The sequence below is a fragment of the Podarcis pityusensis genome (genome assembly GCF_964106645.2).
Source record: "Podarcis pityusensis genome assembly, chromosome: 2".
NCBI lineage: Eukaryota > Metazoa > Chordata > Lepidosauria > Squamata > Lacertidae > Podarcis > Podarcis pityusensis.
Window position 1 is genome coordinate 116,420,551 of NC_138029.1, and position 18,973 is coordinate 116,439,523.

Genomic DNA, 18,973 nt, shown 5'->3' on the forward strand with positions numbered 1-18,973 from the left:
CAAGAACAGCCCTGCAGGATCAGGCCAATGGCCTACCTTGCCCAACAACCCAGCGATCAACCAGATGCATATGCAAAAATGCCTGCAAGCAGAAAATAAGCACATCAGCCCTATTCTCTCCCCACTTGCAATTCCTTGCAATTTGTATTCATAGGCATTCACTGAGCCAAACACCCCTTTCGCGAATAAACCACCAGCAAAAGAAAGACGCGATTCCTTCTCTATCCTTTTTTCCAAAATTTATTTTTTATTTTAAACGTTTTTCTCACAAGGATCTAAAAAATAACATCCCCCCCACCAAGCGCTTCATATAGAGAAACTTTACCCTGATGCACCCCCCCCAAAAAAGTACCACTGTACAGCCTGCCCCTCCCACCCCGTGCAAAGATCCTGCCCCATCTCAGGTCAGCGACAGCTTCTGCCTAGGAACAATGCGCTTGCGCTGCCCTCACAGGGGAGAAAAGCAAACCCTGCTTTCCCCAAAGTGCTGAGGACACGGGTCGCAATCCAGGAGCCTTGAGAGAAGCGCCAACTGCATGTGCGATTCTGTTTGCGCCGTCTTTTATTCAGGGCTCTCGCTGGAGCCACCCAGGACGGCAGTCTGAAGGTGCTGAGTGCACAAGGTGCGTGCCGGGCTTCTGACATTTGCGGAGAAATGACAGCAAGAAATCAAGATCCTGCCAGGGAGATTGGAAACACCTCGTTTCTTGCCACCCTAGTTCTCTCTCTCCCCCTCCACCTGCCTTTCATTTTTCCAGGCTTTAGTTCCCATCTTGGCCCAGTGCTAGAGCATCTGATTGGTTGTGCAAAAGGTCCCTGCCCCCTCCAATGGCCTCTCCAGGAAGAGTTGGGAGAGATCTTGCCTGAAACGCTGCCAGTAGATTCAGAGCTTGATGGACCAATGTTATGGCTCTGTATAAAACAGCTTCCTAGGTTCCTTAAAACTAAGATGGGCTCTCTCTAGCTTCTGCCTTCTGGAGCAGGAGAGGCTGAGTTGCGATCTGAGGCCAGCGTTCAAATGGCAGGAGCCTTTTGTGAAGAAGTCGCCTACCATTTTTAGAAGGCCACAGCGGAGGCACAATTTGGCTAAATGTGTGTATGTGTGCACCTGCATGTGAAATCAGGCAGCACGGCTTGCAGATTTCAAATTCCCCTCTACCTTTCCTTATGCAATCAAAGCGATGCTCTGGTTTGCTTAGAACTGTTGCGCATCTAACCTTTTAAACAAACACTATTTCCTCTTTTGCTCTTCTCAGCTTCAACATATTCATTGTTTAAAATAAGAAATCAATTTGAGAACTGTTCTCCATCTGTCACTTCCTTCAGCACCCATCAACAGATTCTTTCATCCAGGGCCCTCCAGAAGTTTTGTTGGACTACAACTCCCATCATGCTGGCTGGGGCTCATGGGAGTTTGAGTCCTGCAACATCTGAAGGGCCGAGGGTCTCCAGCAGCCTTAAGTCAACCTATCAGGTCATTTTTCTGGTGCCATTCCACATTTGGAGTGCTGTTTACATTTTTTTTAAAAAGAAACCATTTTTTCCTGTATCCAGAGGAATAAGTTCAAGGAATGCACATGCACACTCCACTTTTGAATGAAGCCTGGTAGCGTTCAATGGCACAGAGGAATAGGCTGGAAGCAGAAATATAGAGCTCTCTCCTACTCTACCCAAAAAACTGTAGTCTGTTTGCCTTCAGGTAAGGCTGTTCCTTTTATTCCGTTTTGTGCAATTTACACTTCTCATCCTTTAGGGAAGGCATGGTCAACTTGGATTGAAAGCAATTACATTTCCCACTCCCCACCAATGGCCTGAATACATTTTTCCTCAAGGCGTGGTAAAAACTCCGGTCACAATTTCACCTGTATGGTAACAGAGCTTCAAGTTGCAAGACACAGAGATATTTCCCACTTCACAGCTGCAGCTCTGTCTCTTCTGTCTCTCTCTCTCTCACACACACAATTTGCTAGGTCAGGCTAAGCCAACAGCTGTGAAGCCCATGGCGATAACAACACTTATTATTTGTAAAGCGCTCTGCTAGATGACCGCAACACTGGCCTCCTTCTCACTGAGCTTTCAAACCTGTGTCTGGGCTGTACCAATTCAGACAGCAGGTAGGGGTTCCCACGGCAGACCATTTCAAATTTCTTCCCTCATGTAGAAAACCAACATGGCAGGAGCCTTCTCTCTCACATGATAGTATTCTACTTGCAGGGTTGAGATAGATAGGAGGATTCAGCCATTTGCACCCTCACCTGCAGCCTGAAGTGGTACATTCAGGTGGAAGTGGGCCAGTCTTCCCTTACAAAGACAGGCAGTAAAACTACCATTGCTTGCCAGCTTAAATCAATCAATTTGCATCTCCCCCAGTTTTCATCTTGGGGGTCTTTTCAGCCCACATCATTCAGCTCTCTTTTCGTTCTGTGATCTCTTAAACTGCCAGCTTATTCCAGTTCACCTGTTCTTCTCTTTCTGTCTCTTCTTTGCAACGGCAAGTTGTTTGGGGAGGGGGAACACGAGAAAGGCAAGAGCTTTTGCGTGGATGGGGGGCAGCTGGCTTCAGTTTATAAGATTCCCAGGAGGGGTAAGAGAAATGCCAAAAATAAAAAGTGCTTTTAATGTTAACCTGCTTTCAGCGACTTGTGTTTACGAGTTTACCTCCTTTCTGAAAAGGTTTTGGGGGAGAGGGAGGAGGAGAACTGGGGGGGGGGGGGGCTGAAGAAGGGGAAGCCTGACTGGAGACAGATGTGTGGGAGCAGGAAGCCAGACAGAGGATAGGGCTAGGGGTCAGCAACTACAAGATCGTGGGCCAAAACCCATTCCTTAAGAGGAGAAAATGGTTTCTGTGGCAACAGTCCATGTTGGGGATTGGGACGCTGGCCAATCAGCCCTTGTTATCAGTGACTCTCCAGGAAAAATCTACTTGCTGACCAGGCAACAGCTATCCTGCAACATGCTCCAAAACTAAACCATTCCATCCCCTTAACTCTGCCCCTTCCACTATCATGTGCGACGCATCCCTCTCATCTTGTGGCCGGTCAGCAGGAGATGGGGGAGGAAACGAATACTACAAGGTGCTTTTGAAAAAATTGTCCATTTCCTTTGTTTTGCTCCTTCCTTTTTCTCAGGGGAATTTGTGGCAGGGTGCGAGGTATCTCCCATTGCAGAGGGGTGGTTGCTGCTGCTGTTTCTCTTTCCTCCTCCTCTGTTCTCCCCCTGAGTCAGTCCTGCAGCCTCCTTCCCTTTGCTCACACCCGACGCAGAGGCCGGAAGCCACGGGGTCTCAGTTTCATCTCTGTGAAAGGGATGGAAAACTCGAATCCTTTCCAGTTAAACCAGTTGATGCCCTTGGATGAGACAGAGAGAAAGAAAGGAAGGAAGAAGGTAAGTGAGAAGCAAGGAGATGCATAATCTAGGAATAGTATGTTCCCGGATTGGGGACAAGGACATAAACAGGGCCTGCTTAATCACGCCAGTGGCCCACCTAGTCCTGCCTCCTGTTCTCACAGTGGCCAACCAGAGGCCTGTGGGACACCAGCAAGCAGGATTCGAACACAAGAGCCCTCTCCTCTCCTGTGGTTTCCAGTGACTGGTACAGTCATACCTCAGGTTAAAGTTGCTTCAGGTTGAGCATTTTCGGGTTGCGCTCCGCGGCAACCCGGAGGTAACAGAATGTGTTACTTCCGGGTTTCACTGCTCATGCATGTGCAGACGCTCAAAATGATGTCATACACATGCGCAGAAGCGGCGAATCGTGACCCGCGCATGCGCAGATGTGCACGAGTTGCGTTCACTTCAGGATGTGAATGGAGCTCCGGGAAAGGGACACCGGCCTGTCACTCATAATTTGCAAGCACTTTGTGTTGGAAAGGTGCAGCTGCCCTTCACTCCCCCTCGCCCCATTGCAGTACCTGGTGGTCGCGGTTGTTCGCGTAGAGCCCGTTGAGGTTGGCGTAGTGGCAGTTGCGGTACCACCATGCGCCGCGGTAAGAGACAGCACAGGGGATGATGACTCGGTTGGGGTCACGGTCCTTGGTGGAGAAGACGCTGCCTGAGTGGTAGGTGAAAGAGTCGCCTGCGGAAGTGGGAAGAAGAAGAAGAAGAGTTTGGATTTGGTATCCCGCATTATCACTACCCTAAGAAGTCTCAAAGCGTCTAACAATCACCTTTCCCTTCCTCCCCCACAAGAAACACTCTGTGAGGTGAATGGGGCTGAGAGACCTCAGAGAAGTGCGACTGGCCCAAGGTCACCCAGCAGCTGCATGTGGAGGAGCGGAGACGCGAACCCGGTTCCCCAGATTACGAGTCCACTGATCTTAACCACTACACCACACTGGAAAGGAGGAGAGAGGGTTTGAAATGGAGCACAAATCTTCCTCCTTGAGCCTGCGCTCAGCCTTGAATCCTTAGATCCCCCTGCTCAAACCTGCCTTGAGGTTCCCCCACTCAAAAGAATAATATAATATGGGTATGTATTGCTATGTATTTGCGGGCGGCAGCTGCAACATCTAAGGAGAAGGAGAAGGCTTGTAAAAACAAACAAACACCTTTATCTATGCAGGAAGATTCAGGGCAGGTGAAAGAAAGCCCTTCTCCACACAGTGCATAGTTAAACTATGGAACTCACTCCTACATGAGGCAGTGATGGCTGGCTTTAAAAAGATGATTATACACATGTATGGAGGGAAAGGCTATCGATGGCTATTAGCCATCGAATCATAGAATCATAGAGTTGGAATAGACCACAAGGGCCATTGAGTCCAACCCCCTGCCAAGCAGGAAACACCATCAGAGCACTCCTGACATATGGTTGTCAAGCCTCTGCTTAAAGACCTCCAAAGACGGAGACTCCACCACACTCCTTGGCAGCAAATTCCACTGTCGAACAGCTCTTACTGTCAGGAAGTTCTTCCTAATGTTTAGGTGGAATCTTCTTTCTTGTAGTTTGGATCCATTGCTCCGTGTCCGCTTCTCTGGAGCAGCAGAAAACAACCTTTCTCCCTCCTCTATGTGACATCCTTTTCTATATTTGAACATGGCTATCATATCACCCCTTAACCTCCTCTTCTCCAGGCTAAACATGCCCAGCTCCCTTAGCCGTTCCTCATAAGGCATCGTTTCCAGGCCTTTGACCATTTTGGTTGCCCTCCTCTGGACACGTCCCAGTTTGTCAGTGTCCTTCTTGAACTGTGGTGCCCAGAACTGGACACAGTACTCCAGGTGAGGTCTGACCAGAGCAGAATAGCCACCACAGTTAAGTTCTGCTTCCACTGACATCATGCCTCTGAATAATAGATTCTGGTTTGTTTTGTTTTGTTTTGAACTTTCTCATGTTCACAGAATCATAAAATGATAGAATTCCAACAGAGTTGGAAGGGATGCCATTGGTCATCTAGTCCAACCCCCTGTGATGCAGGAATCTCAGCTAAAGCATCCATGACAGATGGCTGTCCAACCTCTGCTTTAAAACCTCCAGTGAAGGAGAGTCCACAATCTCCCAAGGGAGAACTGTCAGACAGCTCTTATTGTTCCTCTGAGTCAAGTTGCCCTGCAGACATCCTAAGCGCTCCCTCTGAAACCAAACTGCCTTTCAACATCCTCTTCTTGCAAGCTCTCTGATTGGATCCCACCTGACAATGGTGACGGCCTGGAAGCCCCAGCCCCAGCCCCCCTCACCAGCAGTGCCGCTGTAACTGCCCAGGTGCAGGCGGTAATGATCAGCAGGGGGATCCACGCGGAAATTCTGGTAGGTTGCATAGACAGACTCATTCCCAGCCCGCAGATCCACGCGCAGCTCGTAGTCCCCTGATGTCGTCAGCTGGTGCAGAGCATCGTTCCCTGGAGAGCAAGGCAGAGAGCAGGATGAGCCCTGTTTCCCTCACGCGCCCTGGTTCCCATCCTCCTGCAACACAGCTGTCACTTTAGGCTGCGTGTTTTGTTTTCTTTGGAGAAGAGGCTTCTGGTGACTTTGCAGAAAAAGAGAGCCAGTGCGATCAGACTGCTGCAAGGGTGGGGGACCTTTTTAGCCTGAGGGCTGAATTTTTTCCCTGTGCAACCTTCCAAGGGCCAGTAGCAAAAGCAGGAGGAAGAACGGATGTAAAGTTTACCTTTGTACATCAGGCTACTCGCTCTACACAAATTAACGCAACCCTCTCTATCCTGCATCCAGGCAAGCAACAGGTATCATGGGGGTGCTCTACGTGGGGCTACCTTTGAAGGTGACCCAGAAACGACAACTAATCCAGAATGTGGAAGCTGGACTGCTGACTGGGAGCGGCCGCCAAGACCACACAACTTGAAAGACCTACACTGGCTCCCAGTACGTTTCCGGGCACAATTCAAAGTGTTGATGATGACCTTTAAAGCCCTAAACGGCTTTGGCCCAGTATACCTGAAGGAGCGTCTCCACCCCCATTATTCAGCCCTCTGGTGGTTTCCTTGCTGCGAGAAGTGAAGTTACAGGGAACCAGGCAGAGGGCGCCCGCCCTGTGGAACACCCTCACACCAGACGTCAAGGAAATAAACAACTACCTGACTTTTAGAAGACATCTGAAGGCAATCCTGCATAGGGAAATTCTTAATGTTTGAATTTTTCTTGTGTTTTTAATATTCTGTTGGGAGCCGCCCAGAGTGGCTGGGGAAACCCAGCCAGATGAGCGGGGTATAAATCATCATCATCATCACCACCAGAATCCAAGTACACATTCCAGCCAGGCAAAGACACCCAAGGAGAATGTTGAGCAATGCCAGTGAGGAGTGTGGCCTCGGGAGCATCCCAAGAGCCAGGTAAACAGGCCTGGAGGATCACCTTTGACCTCTGACCCTGACATATGGCTTACATTTGAGAGGCCTGGATTTAAATCCAAGTGTGGCTGGGGAAAGCCTTTCTTGTGTCATGTGCTTTTTTGCCTCCGTTCCTAGTTTGTAAAAGGACAGTGGCAACAAACTGGCTACAGCATCCTTTTGTGCAGATGGAGGAATTAAAGGGTAGCTAAGCGATGTACTATAGGGACACGGGTGGCACTGTGGGTTAAACCACAGAGCCTAGGGCTTGCCGATCAAAAGGTTGGCGGTTCGAATCCCCACGACGGGGTGAGCTCCCGTTGCTCGGTCCCAGCTCCTGCCAACCTAGCAGTTCGAAAGCACATCAAAGTGCAAGTAGATAAATAGGTACCGCTCCGGTGGGAAGGTAAACGCCATTTCCGTGCGCTGCTCTGGTTCGCCAGAAGCGGCTTAGTCATGCTGGCCACATGACCCAGAAGCTGTACACCGGCTCCCTCAGCCAATAAAGCGAGATGAACACCACAACCCCAGGGTCGGCCACGACTGGACCTAATGGTCAGGGGTACCTTTACCTTTACCTTTTAAGGTATAGTATACGTGAAATGCTGAATAAACATTCTGCAAAAGACTGGAGCTCATTGCTGGAGAAGCTACCATGAATGCAGGTCAGGTTCAATCCGCCATATCTACCGTATTTTTCGCTGGGCCAATAAAGCGAGATGAGCACCACAACCCCAGAGTCGGCCACGACTGGACCTAATGGTCAGGGGTCCCTTTATCTTTAAGTGATGTACGCACCTAGCCAGAACTCCCGGGTGAGGTTGCCAAATCCGGTGGCGTATTCCTGCCAGTTGCGCCAGAAATTGGTCTCGCCGTTCATCCGACGTTGGAAGACCTAAAGAGAAGAGGAAGAGGGAAATGGCACAGTGGGGTGTGTGTGTGTGAGAGAGTTTTGCGCATGGGCGTCCAAATGAATTTCTAGTGTGTTTATGTCTGCTGTGGGTAAACAAATAAAATTTGCATCAAGGTGGCCCCATGTCAGTGCCAGCTACAGCTGGATTTCTGGATAATGCAAATTAATGCCCCTCAATATGCTCCTGAACAGCACAACTGCATAAATGAAGAAACCTCACAGGGATGGGGGAATCTGTTTTGAGCTGACACCACCTTTGAATATTTCTGCCCATAATTCCATTCCTCGGCTACCCTCCTTAATACTTACTATCCAGCCTCCTCCGTCAGTCTCCATGTCGCAGTACACCTGCAAGGGGCGGTCCTGGTTGCCCCCAAGATAAATCGTCCTCACTCTTGAGGGTCCCGGCCCATTCTGGCTCTCCTCTGCGCAATCCCGAGGGAAGGGGTATCTCAGGGGTCCTGCCGAGGAAAGAAAAGACGACTCTGCCAATGTCTATCCCATACAGTGGTACCTCGGGTTAAGAACTTAATTCGTTCTGGAGGTTCATTCTTAACCTGAAACTGTTCTTAACCTGAAGCACTACTTTAGCTAATGGGGCGTCCTGCTGCTGCCGTACCGCCGGAGCACGATTTCTGTTCTCATCCTGAAGCAAAGTTCTTAACCTGAGGTACTATTTCTGGTTTAGTGGAGTCTGTTTTTAAATATTTTTATTAAATTTTCCAACATACAGTTATAATATCCAATCTGAATTTATCACATATTTTCTCTTTTAGACTTCCTTCAACCTTCAACCTTTCTGACAATCATCCATTATTCAAATTTTTAAATACGCATTTCCTAATTTTATATTGCATTTTATAGACCTTCACCCTCTTAGTTTTCATCAATACAATAGTCCTCTAACATTCACAGAGCTTCTTGAAATCCCACTAGCGTTATTTGCTCATCACATACACATTTCAGATAATCTGAAAATTTTCCCCAGTCCTCGATGAATTTTTGATCTCGTAGATATCTGATCTTTCCTGTTAGTTTGTCTAGTTCTGCATAATCCATCAGTTTCATTCTCCATTCTTCGAGCGTCGGCAATTGTTCCTGTTTCCAGGTTTAGCGGAGTCTGTAACCTGAAGTGTATGTAACCCGAGGTACCACTGTATACTAATTGCAAGCTCATTCTCTGTTTGCTGATCTTTATGTAGCTATCCATACAGATAGGCTCAGGGGAACCCCAAAGATACAAAACAAAAACAAAAACATGGGGAAATAAGGTGCTCCAAACCATCCCAGTGAAGACAGATTGACAGAATGTTGATTGGCTGTTGAAAGGAGGGTGAGCAGAAAACCTTGGGGCAGGGCATGCTGGAATGGAGTACCTGGAAGAGAGCATGGCCAGCTGGCTCAAATCCCAAAGAGGAGTATTCCACACTGCAACATTTTGTCACAGTTCCCACTTCAGTATAAAGGAAGATAACCTCCATTTTCAGGAGCAGCTGCTGGGGACTGCTTTCCATTATTGTGCCCTGTTTATGAGCTTCCTAAAGGCACCTGCTACCAGACTAATGTTTGCGGCAGCGGCAGTGGTGGGGGGAGGGAAAGAACTAGATCAGATGAACGACATAATTCAGTATTAAGTGAGCTGAGTTGTCTCAGAAACAGTGGAGGCTCCATTGGTGAGAATGGGGCACTGTCCCACCAACCTCAGCCAGCCCCCTCCTGCTGTCCTCCTTATAATCATTGCAGAAGGAGGCACTGACCGTCTCAATGTTGTCCTTGTAAAATTCAGCAGGGAGGAGGATGGGGACAAAACTGGAATGAGCTGGCTCACTCTGTCCTTGGCTCTCTGGCTCCACCTCCTGTTGGCCTCCTCTGCCTTCTGCCCTGCCAGCCCCAATGACTGTAAGTCACCATTGCTCAGAAGGGATTATTCTGAGAAAAACTGTCCGATACCACCACCACTGGAATATTCAGGTTCCCACCCCTAGTTTCACTGCCTACAAATGGCAGAGAGACTTTGCGGGGGGGGGGGGGCAATTTTCACTTAGCATTTAAATCTTCCTGTTTCATAGCATAAAGGGGTTGGGCGTGTGGTCCCAAGATGCAGAATCGCGAGAGGGCAGCCTCTTGTTCTAGAAAACAGCAGCAGTTCCCCCTCTTCCTCCTGGAGGTGCATGTTCACACAAACAGAGATGAGTTTGGAGTTAATGACTTGTGAGCCTCATTCTTACATGTGAATGTCATCACTGCAGAATGAAAAACTGGGGTTGGGAGAGGAACGCAAACGGGTGTTCTCTCTCTGGTGCAGGTTTTGCGAAGCTGTCAAAGCCTCGTGTGCCTAAACACAAATGTGTTGACCCTCGGACGCCCCAGGCAGAGCAATTACCGGTGGTGAAGGACGTTGCGGTTGGGCCTGTAGGAGTGCCTCTTCTCAGTGCCTGGACTTGAACCTGGTACAGACTGGAAGGAATCAGGTCTTGGAGTTCATACGAGGTGACAGAAGCGTCCACGGTGATCTCCTGTGGAGCAGACAATGAGGGGCAGTGAAAAGACAATGAGGGGCAGTGAAAACTCTTCCCTTATAGTAGAGTGCTCCCAGCCCTACTACAGTGGTACCTCGCAAGACGAAATTAATTCGTTCCGCAAGTTTTTTCTTCTTGCGAGTTTTTCGTCTTGCGAAGCACGGTTTCCCATAGGAATGCATTGAAAATCAATCAATGCGTTCCTATGGAAACCGCCTTCAGACCAGGTCCGGGGACAGTCTGTCCCCTGACCTGTTCTGAAGGCTGGGGGGGGGGGGGGACAAGGGCTTTTCTTCCCACCCCCAGCATTTTAAAAAACCCTGGGACAGCGGAGGACTTCTCCGCTGTCCCGGGGCGATTTAAAAGCCCCTGGGAAGTCAGGCAGGTGGGAGCAAAGACTTTTGCCCCCCGCCGGCCTTCAGAAGAGGTCCAGGACCTCTTCTGAAGGCCGGCGGGGGCAAAAGTCTTTGCTCCCCCCCCCGCCTGCCTCAAAAGCCGTCTGGGATAGCAGGAAGCGCTTCCCTGCTATCCCGGACTGCTTTTAAAATGCTGGCGGTGGGGAGCAAAGCCTTTTGGCCCCCGCCGGCCTTCCTGGACCTCTTCTGAAGGCCGGAGGGGGGGAAAGGCTTTGCTCCCCACCGCCAGCATTTAAAAGAGGTCCCCGGAGATTTCCCTATGGGCTTTCTTCTTGCGAAGCGGGGCACCACTGTATCAGAAAGGTGAGTCAGTCAATAAGTCTGACACTTCATATATTCTCATGGAGGGATTGTTCAGGGCCTACATATCGGCTTTACATATTGGTAAGGTAAAGGTAAAGGGACCCCTGACCACTAGGTCCAGTCGTGACCGACTCGGGTTGCGGCACTCATCTTGCTTTATTGGCCGAGGGAGCCGGCGTACAGCTTCCGGGTCATGTGGCCAGCATGACTAAACCGCTTCTGGCGAACCAGAGCAGCGCATAGAAACGCCGTTTACCTTCCCGCCAGAGCGGTACCTATTTATCTACTTGCACTTTGACGTGCTTTCGAACTGCTAGGTTGGCAGGAGCAGGGACTGAGCAATGGGAGCTCACCCGGTCGCGGGGATTTGAACCGCCGACCTTCTAATCGGCAAGTCCTAGGCTCTGTGGTTTAACCCACAGCGCCACCTGCTTCCCAATTACGTATTGGTAGAGTTGCCTAAATAAAAAAATGTTTCAGCCAGAACAAAAGACAGTATAGGGAAGACATCTGCCTAATGTCAATGGGCAGGGAGTTCCAGAGTATTCACGATACAATTTCTCTCCTGGGGAATCTGATACAAGATCAGTGGTGTTGTTGCCTGCTGCATAAAGGTAAAGGTAAAGGTACCCCTGACCGTTAGGTCCAGTCGTGGCCAACTCTGGGATTGCAGCGCTCATCTTGCTCTATAGACTGAGGGAGCTGGCATTTGTCCACAGACAGCTTCCGGGTCATGTGGCCAGCATGACTAAGCCGCTTCTGGCGAACCAGAGCAGCGCACGGAAATGACGTTTACCTTTCTGCCGGAGCGGTACCTATTTATCTACTTGCACTGGTGTGCTTTCGAACTGCTAGGGGCAGGAGCTGGGACCGAGCAACGCTAGCTCACCCCGTCGAGGGGATTCGAACCGCCGACCTTCTGATCAGCAAGTCCTAGGCTCTGTGGTTTAGACTGTTTAATTCCAATGGACTCTGCTTTGTAGGTTTCGACTTGAAAACAAACCATGCGCTGTAGTGCCATCCCTGGAAATTCTCACTTCTCAGGGAACTGGGGAGTGCATAACCAGAACAATGCTAGACAGTTGGGTACCTTTGATTGTCCAGATGGGGTTTCATAGGTTAGCAGATATCCACCAGGAGGGGCACGGGGTGGCAACCAAGTGAGACGAGCACTGCGGGATGAGATTTCACTAGCCTGCAGATCCCGGGGTCCATCTGGCCCTGGAAAATGGAGAGGAATAAAGGTTTAAGAAAAACCAAAGCACTCAAGTTATCTACCTGGCACAGGGAAGATTCCTGCCCCTCTCAATGCAACATGTACCGTCTCAGCAGCGTAAACCAGAGGGATCCAAGAAGGGAGTGAAGGGATAGCTCAGTTGGCAGAGCACGAGGCTCTTAATCTCAGGGCCATGTGTTTGAGCCCCATGTTGGGCGAAAGATTCCTGCATTGCAGGGGGTTGGACTAGATGACTTCACGGTCCCTCCCAACTCTGCAATTCTATGATTCTATGTAAACTTGACTAAGGAGGACAAAATGAGAGCCCTGCAGGATCCAGGCCAAAGGCCCATCTAGCTGTTCTCACAGCTGCCAGCCAGATGCTTATGGGAAGCCTGAAAACAGGACATTCCTCACTTGTGATTTTCAGCCACTATTCTTCAGAGGCATATACTGCCTCTGACAGGGGAGGTAGGACAGACTTAGGACATGGTTCCCTCCTGAATCTATTTCAGGCCCTCCAGTCTCCGTTGGCTGGCTTTCCTGCCCTTTGTGAGTCTTGGAATGTCTCTATCTATTCCCCAGCCCCATCTGCATACCGGTGGTGAACGTGGCGCTGGCGGGAGAACTGCGGTTTCCTCCTTTCTCCCCATACACGCTGGCCCGATATTCCGTGTCCAGGTGCAGCCCTGACAACTGCAACTCAGCCCGGTTCCCTGGCACTGACTCGGAGGCCCTTGCACCTGGGATAGAAAGAGAAGAGATGGATTATTAAGAATAGGCCCTGCTGCAAGTTGAGATGAGTGGATCTGTCAGCTTTGGGTTTCTTCGGTTCGACCTTTTTTGCATTCACAGGTTCAGGTCTCCACGCTGCCACATCACCTGCAATCTTTGTTTTTTTTGAAACGGTAACATGCTCATGGAAATTCATCAGCATTTTAGTGTGAATTATACACGTCTGCAAGCAATTTTGCTCCTTAATTCTGGGCCACTTTCCACCACTGTCCCCGAGCCACTAGTTTGCGTCTGACTCCAGCTGTGGGACTTTGAAGTTCTACTAAGAACAACAGTGCAGATCGTAGAAGTCCAAGGCTTACACACCTTTTCTTCTTGTCTTGTGGCCATGTCTGCCTTTTGTGGCAACAAGTATAATGCAATGAATTACACTCTCTGTCTCCCCGCTGCCTCCCAAATGGAATAAGGGCCTTGACCACCTGCAAATCACCCCACCCCTGCCCAAATCCCCAACTCTTACCACCGGCAGGTCCATAGGTGACAATGTAGTTGTTCATCTCAGCCACAGCAGGTTGCCACGTAAGCACAGCTGACGAATCGGTGACGTCGATGGCACGCAAGTTGGAAGGACCATCCGGAACTGTGAGGAGGAGAGAAGAGGATGCTGAAGGAGGTACAAGCCCCGGCAGAACTGGTTGAAAGGACCCTAGGAAGAAGGTATGGGAGAGAACCCCTTTCTCCCCCCAGACACACTGTTGTGCCCAGGTTTGATGTGCAAATGGTCCAACTTGGTACAAGGTGGCTTCTTAAAAGTGGATTCCTGGTCTTGGAAGAGTTGTTGAGTTGTTGCTGTTTCTATCATGCAATATTATATTTCAAATGGATCACTAAGTTGTTTATTTTCGTAGTCATGCTTTTCACTATGACTTATTTGTATTGGATCTGATTGGTTGTCAGGTGTGTGATCTTTGTCATATATTTTGTCATTCCCATGGCTTGCGAACTGCCTTGTGTATAGCAATGTGGAAAGGCGGTATACAAATTTAAAATGGAATTGCTGCAATGTGCTCTATGTGAAGCTTCCCTTAGGCTTCTCTGGAGTACAGTCGTACCATGGAAACCGAACGAAATCCATTCCTGAAGTCTGTTCGACTTCCAAAACGTTTGGAAACCAAATCGCGGCTTCTGGTTGGCTGCAGGAAGCTCCTGCAGCCAATCGGAAGCCGCGAAAGCCCTGTCAGACATTCAGCTTCCAAAAATAGTTCACTAACCAAAACAGTCACTTCCAGGTTTGCGGCGTTCAGGAGCCAAAACGTTCGAGAACTAAGCTGTTCAAAAACCAAGGTACGACTGCACTGCAATGTGCTTAATGTGGGGCTTCCCCTGGAAACTGCAGCTGTTGCAGAATGCAGCAGCAAGGCTGCTGACTAGGGCATCCCGTTGACACCATAGAACACCTCTGCTGAGAAAGCAGCACTGGCTGGCAATATGCTATGGAGTGCAGTTCAAGGTTTTGCTTTTAGCACCTAAAACCCTGAAAGACTTGGAACCACCTCGCCCCATATATCCCTGTCTGGCAACTGTGTACCTGTGATGGGCCCTGCTGAGAGGAGCTCCACATGCCCCAGAAGTGCACTTAGTTTGTATTAGGAACTGGGCTTTTAGTGTGGCCACTCCAGCACTCTGGAATCAGTTAGAAGCTGAAATTAAAACAAAAAAAAATTCCTTCCAGTAGCACCTTAAAGACCAACTAAGTTAATTCTTGGTATGAGCTTTCGTGTGCATGCACACTTCTTCAGATACAATCCTCTCAGTTTCTTCAGATACAGATGTGTATCTGAAGAAGTGTGCATGCACACGAAAGCTCATACCAAGAACTAACTTAGTTGGTCTTTAAGGTGCTACTGGAAGGAATTTTTTTTTGTTTTGACTATGGCAGACCAACACGGCTACCTATCTGAAGCTGAAATTAGACAGGCACATAGCATCTTGTCATTCAAGTGACTGGAGAAGTTTTTGTTTAAGAAGGCTTTCCTAGAAATGTAACCAGGTCTGCTTACGGAATATTGCCAATGGTATAACTACAGAAATGGTTTTATTGCTTTTAGGTTGCTTTTAGAGATTGCATCTCTTGCATTTTATCATTTTGTTCTTTGTACGTTGCTTTGACAGTTTCTGGGTGTGAAGTGGCTTATAAATCTGTAAAACAAGGAAACGAATGAAATCATGGTGTGTTACAGCTTTTCCCCACGGACATACCTGTGGTGACATAACCCACCAAGGGCTCACTTTCTTCGAACCCACGAACAGACATCACAGTGACCTCATAGCTGGCCCCAGGGGTCAGGCCCTCAATGGTTGTTCGGAGCTTGGATCCATCCACAGAGATGCTCCTTGGCTCTCCTGCAACAGAATTAGCAGGTCTCAAATCTCTGCAGAACTGCAGCCCACCGGGATGTCAAAGGATTGTCTTAGGAGGCAGCACATTGTTCTTCAACTAGCCAGGACTGCGGTGTCACAGGCTGACTTAAGCTTTTGTCTGGACTCCAAGAGTAGGAGTGCTGCTAGGGATGTGCAGATCTGCCAGGTCAATCCTCTCAGTTTCTGACTTTTCCAAACCTTAATAGTTTAGTCTCCACATGTCAGCATATGTTTGCAGATGATTATTGAGCTCCCCATGAAAATCCATTGGTATTTTAGTAAAGTATATACACATTTTTGTGTGCAATGTTGCCTGAATTGCAACACAATTTCCCCTAATGTAATGCATTTTTGAGGATACCGAAGATATCTGGGAAGCTAGTAATGCCACCCTGTCTAAAGGTAAAGGTAAAAGTAAAGGACCCCTGGATGGTTAAGTACAGTCAAAGGTGACTATGCAGCACTCATCTCGCTTTCAGGCTGGGGAAGCCAGCATTTGTCCACAGACAGCTTTCCGGGTCATGTAGCCAGCATAACTAAACAACTTATGGCGCAACGGGACACTGCGACGGAAACCAGAGCACACGGAAAAGCCTTTACCTTCCTGCCACAGCAGTACCTATTTATCTACTTGCACTGGTGTGCTTTTGAACTGCTGGGTTGGCGGAAGCTGGGACAGAGCAACGGGAGCTCACTCCGTCGCGGGGATTCGAACCACAAACCTTCCAATCGGCAAGTCCAAGAGGCTCAGTGGTTTAGACCACAGCGCCCCTTGCGTCCCTTTTGCCACCCCGTCTACCCCACGGGCGACAGGATACAAGTCCTCACCTCCATCTGAGGGCTGGAAGGAAACTTTATAACCATCAACACGAGATGACGGTGACCTCCAGTTCGCCACCACGGAGGTCTCGCGGATGTCATTGAAGAGCAGGTCCCGGGGGCTATCCAGCTCTGGAAGGAGAAAGAGAAAATGGAACAGATTGTTTTGTTGCATGCATGAGAGCTCGGAGCTGCGTTGTTGGAGCTGCTAATGTCATGTTCTTCCTTTAAAAAAGTTTGGAGTGGAAGAGAGGAGCTGCATTTGGATTTGGGCTGCAGCAGCAGCACAGGGGACACAGGGCTGGATCCGCCGCCCCTGCTCTCCCCATGGAGTGGCCCTGAGCCCAATAGCCTGCTTTTTTGGAGAATAAAATTACGTAGGGGGTTCCAGTTGCATGACTCCAACATAACGCATCGTTTGGCCCTCGGCATCCAAAACAATACCCACGCTTTGGCACCTGCCTCGCTGTTGCTCGCTCTCCCCCCCCCACTTGAAATCCTCCTCCCTTTCTCCTGGGATTAACTGTGGCCAGTTTGGCTGACCGCAAAGGAAACAGAGAAACGCCAAAGATTAATTCCTCGGGTCTCACAAAGGAAACCACAGCTGGACGCCAGCCGAACCCTGCGAGCTAAGCCAGGGCTGCAGCTGTTGGGGCTGCTTCTCGCTGCCTCCTAAAAGATCAGCTCGGACCCTTCGAGATAACCGCTTCTGCGCCCCCCCCCCCATGGCCCTCTTAGCCTAGGTTAACTGGTACAGTTTGGTGGTTGCAGCTGGCTGTGTTGTGTGTGTTGTGTGTGTGTGTGTGTGTGTGTGTGTGTGTGTGATGGAAATCCTTACTTTTTTTTTTAATGCCTTATTGAACAAAAGAAGTTAAAATAATTCTACGTTTGCAGAGCAAATGAGGGACAAGTTGGTTTTCTAAAAGGTCCCTCTCATTTTTGATGCTTCATATGTGGGTAGAAAAATGAGGGCATTTCAGCACTGCAAGAAAATGGGTTAAAATGAAGGGTGGAAGAGGGTTTAGCAGTGGTGATGCAAATGTTTCCTTGTAGCCACCATGCTCTACCTCCTCCTCCCCCCCGTAGCCCCTTGGGACAAATGCTACATCATCATGTAGAGCTGCTAACAGATTATTGAGGGGGGGGCAGTGAATGGTGGCTGCTGGAAACTGCTTGCATTGCCACTTTTACCGGTGCCAACATGTCTCGCTTGCGAAACTGGCAGCAGCAGCAGTGAAGACAGCTTTCTTTCCCTCTCCTAACTTCATGCCAAAAGCTATCATCCTTTATCCTTTATTCTCCCGCGAAACCAATCTCATAGGCTCTCTGCCTCCTCAGTCTTCCCCATTTCTTCATTCCATTTCTGCCCAGCAACACCAGGCCTCTTGTGGGTCCAGCAGGACATGGTGTGGGTTTCCCTCCCTCCCCCCACACTTAACTGGCCTTCTGCTTTTCTTACATGAGCTGTATCAACAAATCTGTTCAGTAGCTAGAGACCGCTTCTTACAACAAGCATTCCATGACATCATGGAATCTCAGCCAATAGCTGTGGGGCAAGTCTCACAAGTAAATGGCAGAACAAGTAAATGGCAGATTCGGATTTCCCTCACCCAGCACTTACCCATGCATGCAAGTAAGCGTAATTCAGCCGACAGACTTCAGGAGATTAAGATTTTTTCCTCCTGCTTTTCTGGGTAGCGAGGTGGCACGTGTGGCCTTCTTACCTGTCCCACTTGTCGTTGCCACTGTGTTGATGCTGGCCGCTTCTGACCCATCCTGGATGCCATAGACAGTAAGGCTGTACTCAGTGTTGGGCGAAAGACCCCGAAACACGACAGAGCGTTCATCCCCGGTCACGTTGATTTTCTTGGTCGGTGTGGGACTCATTTCACTATCCGGAACAGAGATCTTGCGCTGGACCGAAAAGAAATCAAACTCTCCCTCGGGGGCTTCCCATGTGAGCTGCAGCGTAGTGGGTGTCACCTCAGAGACAACCAAATTTTCAAGGAAGGCCCGTTTGTCGGCCTCTGGGAAAGCTATGGGATAAAGAATAGAGATGAGTGAACAGGCAACAAAATGACAGATGGATTTCAGATTAAGTATACAGCGGTACCTTGGTTTAAGAATTTAATTCGTTCTGGAGGTCCGTTCTTAACCTGAAACTGTTCTTAACCTGAAGTACCACTTTAGCTAATGGGGCCTCCCATGGCCGACGAACGATTTCTGTCCTCATTCTGAAGCAAAGTTCTTAACCCGAGGTACTATTTCTGGGTTAGCGGAGTCTGTAACCTGAAGCGTCTGTAACCACTGTACATTGATGAACATCACACCCCAAAATCATCACCATCACCATCATCCTAACTTCACAGAATTGAACTGGGGGTGACTAATCAGAAAAGAGATCTTGGGGTTGTAGTGGGCAGCTGAATGACTATATGATCTCAGGATGTGGCAAGACTGAAAACAGTGAATTCCATGGTGGGGCTTGTTAGGAAGGGGGCCAGTTTGGTTGGAAAGACCCCTCACCCTCTGTGGCCGTTTTCAGACTAGAACCAGAGCTGGATTAACAATTAAGCAAAATAAGCACATGCTTAGGGCATCAAGCGGGGGGGGGGGGGCACCACAGTTATTTTCCATTGCTGGATTTTTAACATTAATAGTCACAAAATGTTCATTTTCTGGCAGTTCCTTCATTGCGAGAAGTGAGGTTACAGGGAACCAGACAGAGGGCCGTCTCGGTAGTGGCGCCCGCCCTGTGGAACGCCCTCCCTTCAGATGTGAAGGAAATAAGTAACTATCCTATCTTTAAAAGACATCTGAAGGCAGCCCTGTTTAGGGAAATTTTTAA

General features: G+C 49.1%; 2 protein-coding genes across 12 annotated transcripts in view; both read right to left on the reverse strand.

The window, feature by feature from the left end:
* Nucleotides 1-5,647, reverse strand: part of LOC308469526 (uncharacterized protein) — a 62,509-nt gene extending 56,862 nt beyond the window's left edge. Inside the window, exon 1 of the mRNA XM_080992112.1 lies at nt 4,897-5,647. Coding sequence (XP_080848238.1) covers nt 4,897-5,280 — 384 coding nt within the window. The 5' untranslated portion in view covers nt 5,281-5,647. The remainder of the gene's footprint in view (nt 1-4,896) is intronic.
* Nucleotides 218-18,973, reverse strand: part of TNXB (tenascin XB) — a 124,729-nt gene continuing 105,973 nt past the window's right edge. For all 11 annotated transcript variants that reach the window (XM_080991531.1, XM_080991530.1, XM_080991533.1 and 8 more), the window contains 12 exons: nt 17,850-18,161; nt 16,135-16,257; nt 15,145-15,288; nt 13,406-13,525; nt 12,750-12,893; nt 12,025-12,155; nt 10,080-10,212; nt 8,006-8,157; nt 7,582-7,678; nt 5,677-5,838; nt 3,912-4,075; nt 218-3,347 (listed from right to left, as the gene is read on the reverse strand). In XM_080991531.1, coding sequence (XP_080847657.1) covers nt 3,249-3,347; nt 3,912-4,075; nt 5,677-5,838; nt 7,582-7,678; nt 8,006-8,157; nt 10,080-10,212; nt 12,025-12,155; nt 12,750-12,893; nt 13,406-13,525; nt 15,145-15,288; nt 16,135-16,257; nt 17,850-18,161 — 1,781 coding nt within the window. In that variant the 3' untranslated portion in view covers nt 218-3,248. The remainder of the gene's footprint in view (nt 3,348-3,911; nt 4,076-5,676; nt 5,839-7,581; nt 7,679-8,005; nt 8,158-10,079; nt 10,213-12,024; nt 12,156-12,749; nt 12,894-13,405; nt 13,526-15,144; nt 15,289-16,134; nt 16,258-17,849; nt 18,162-18,973) is intronic.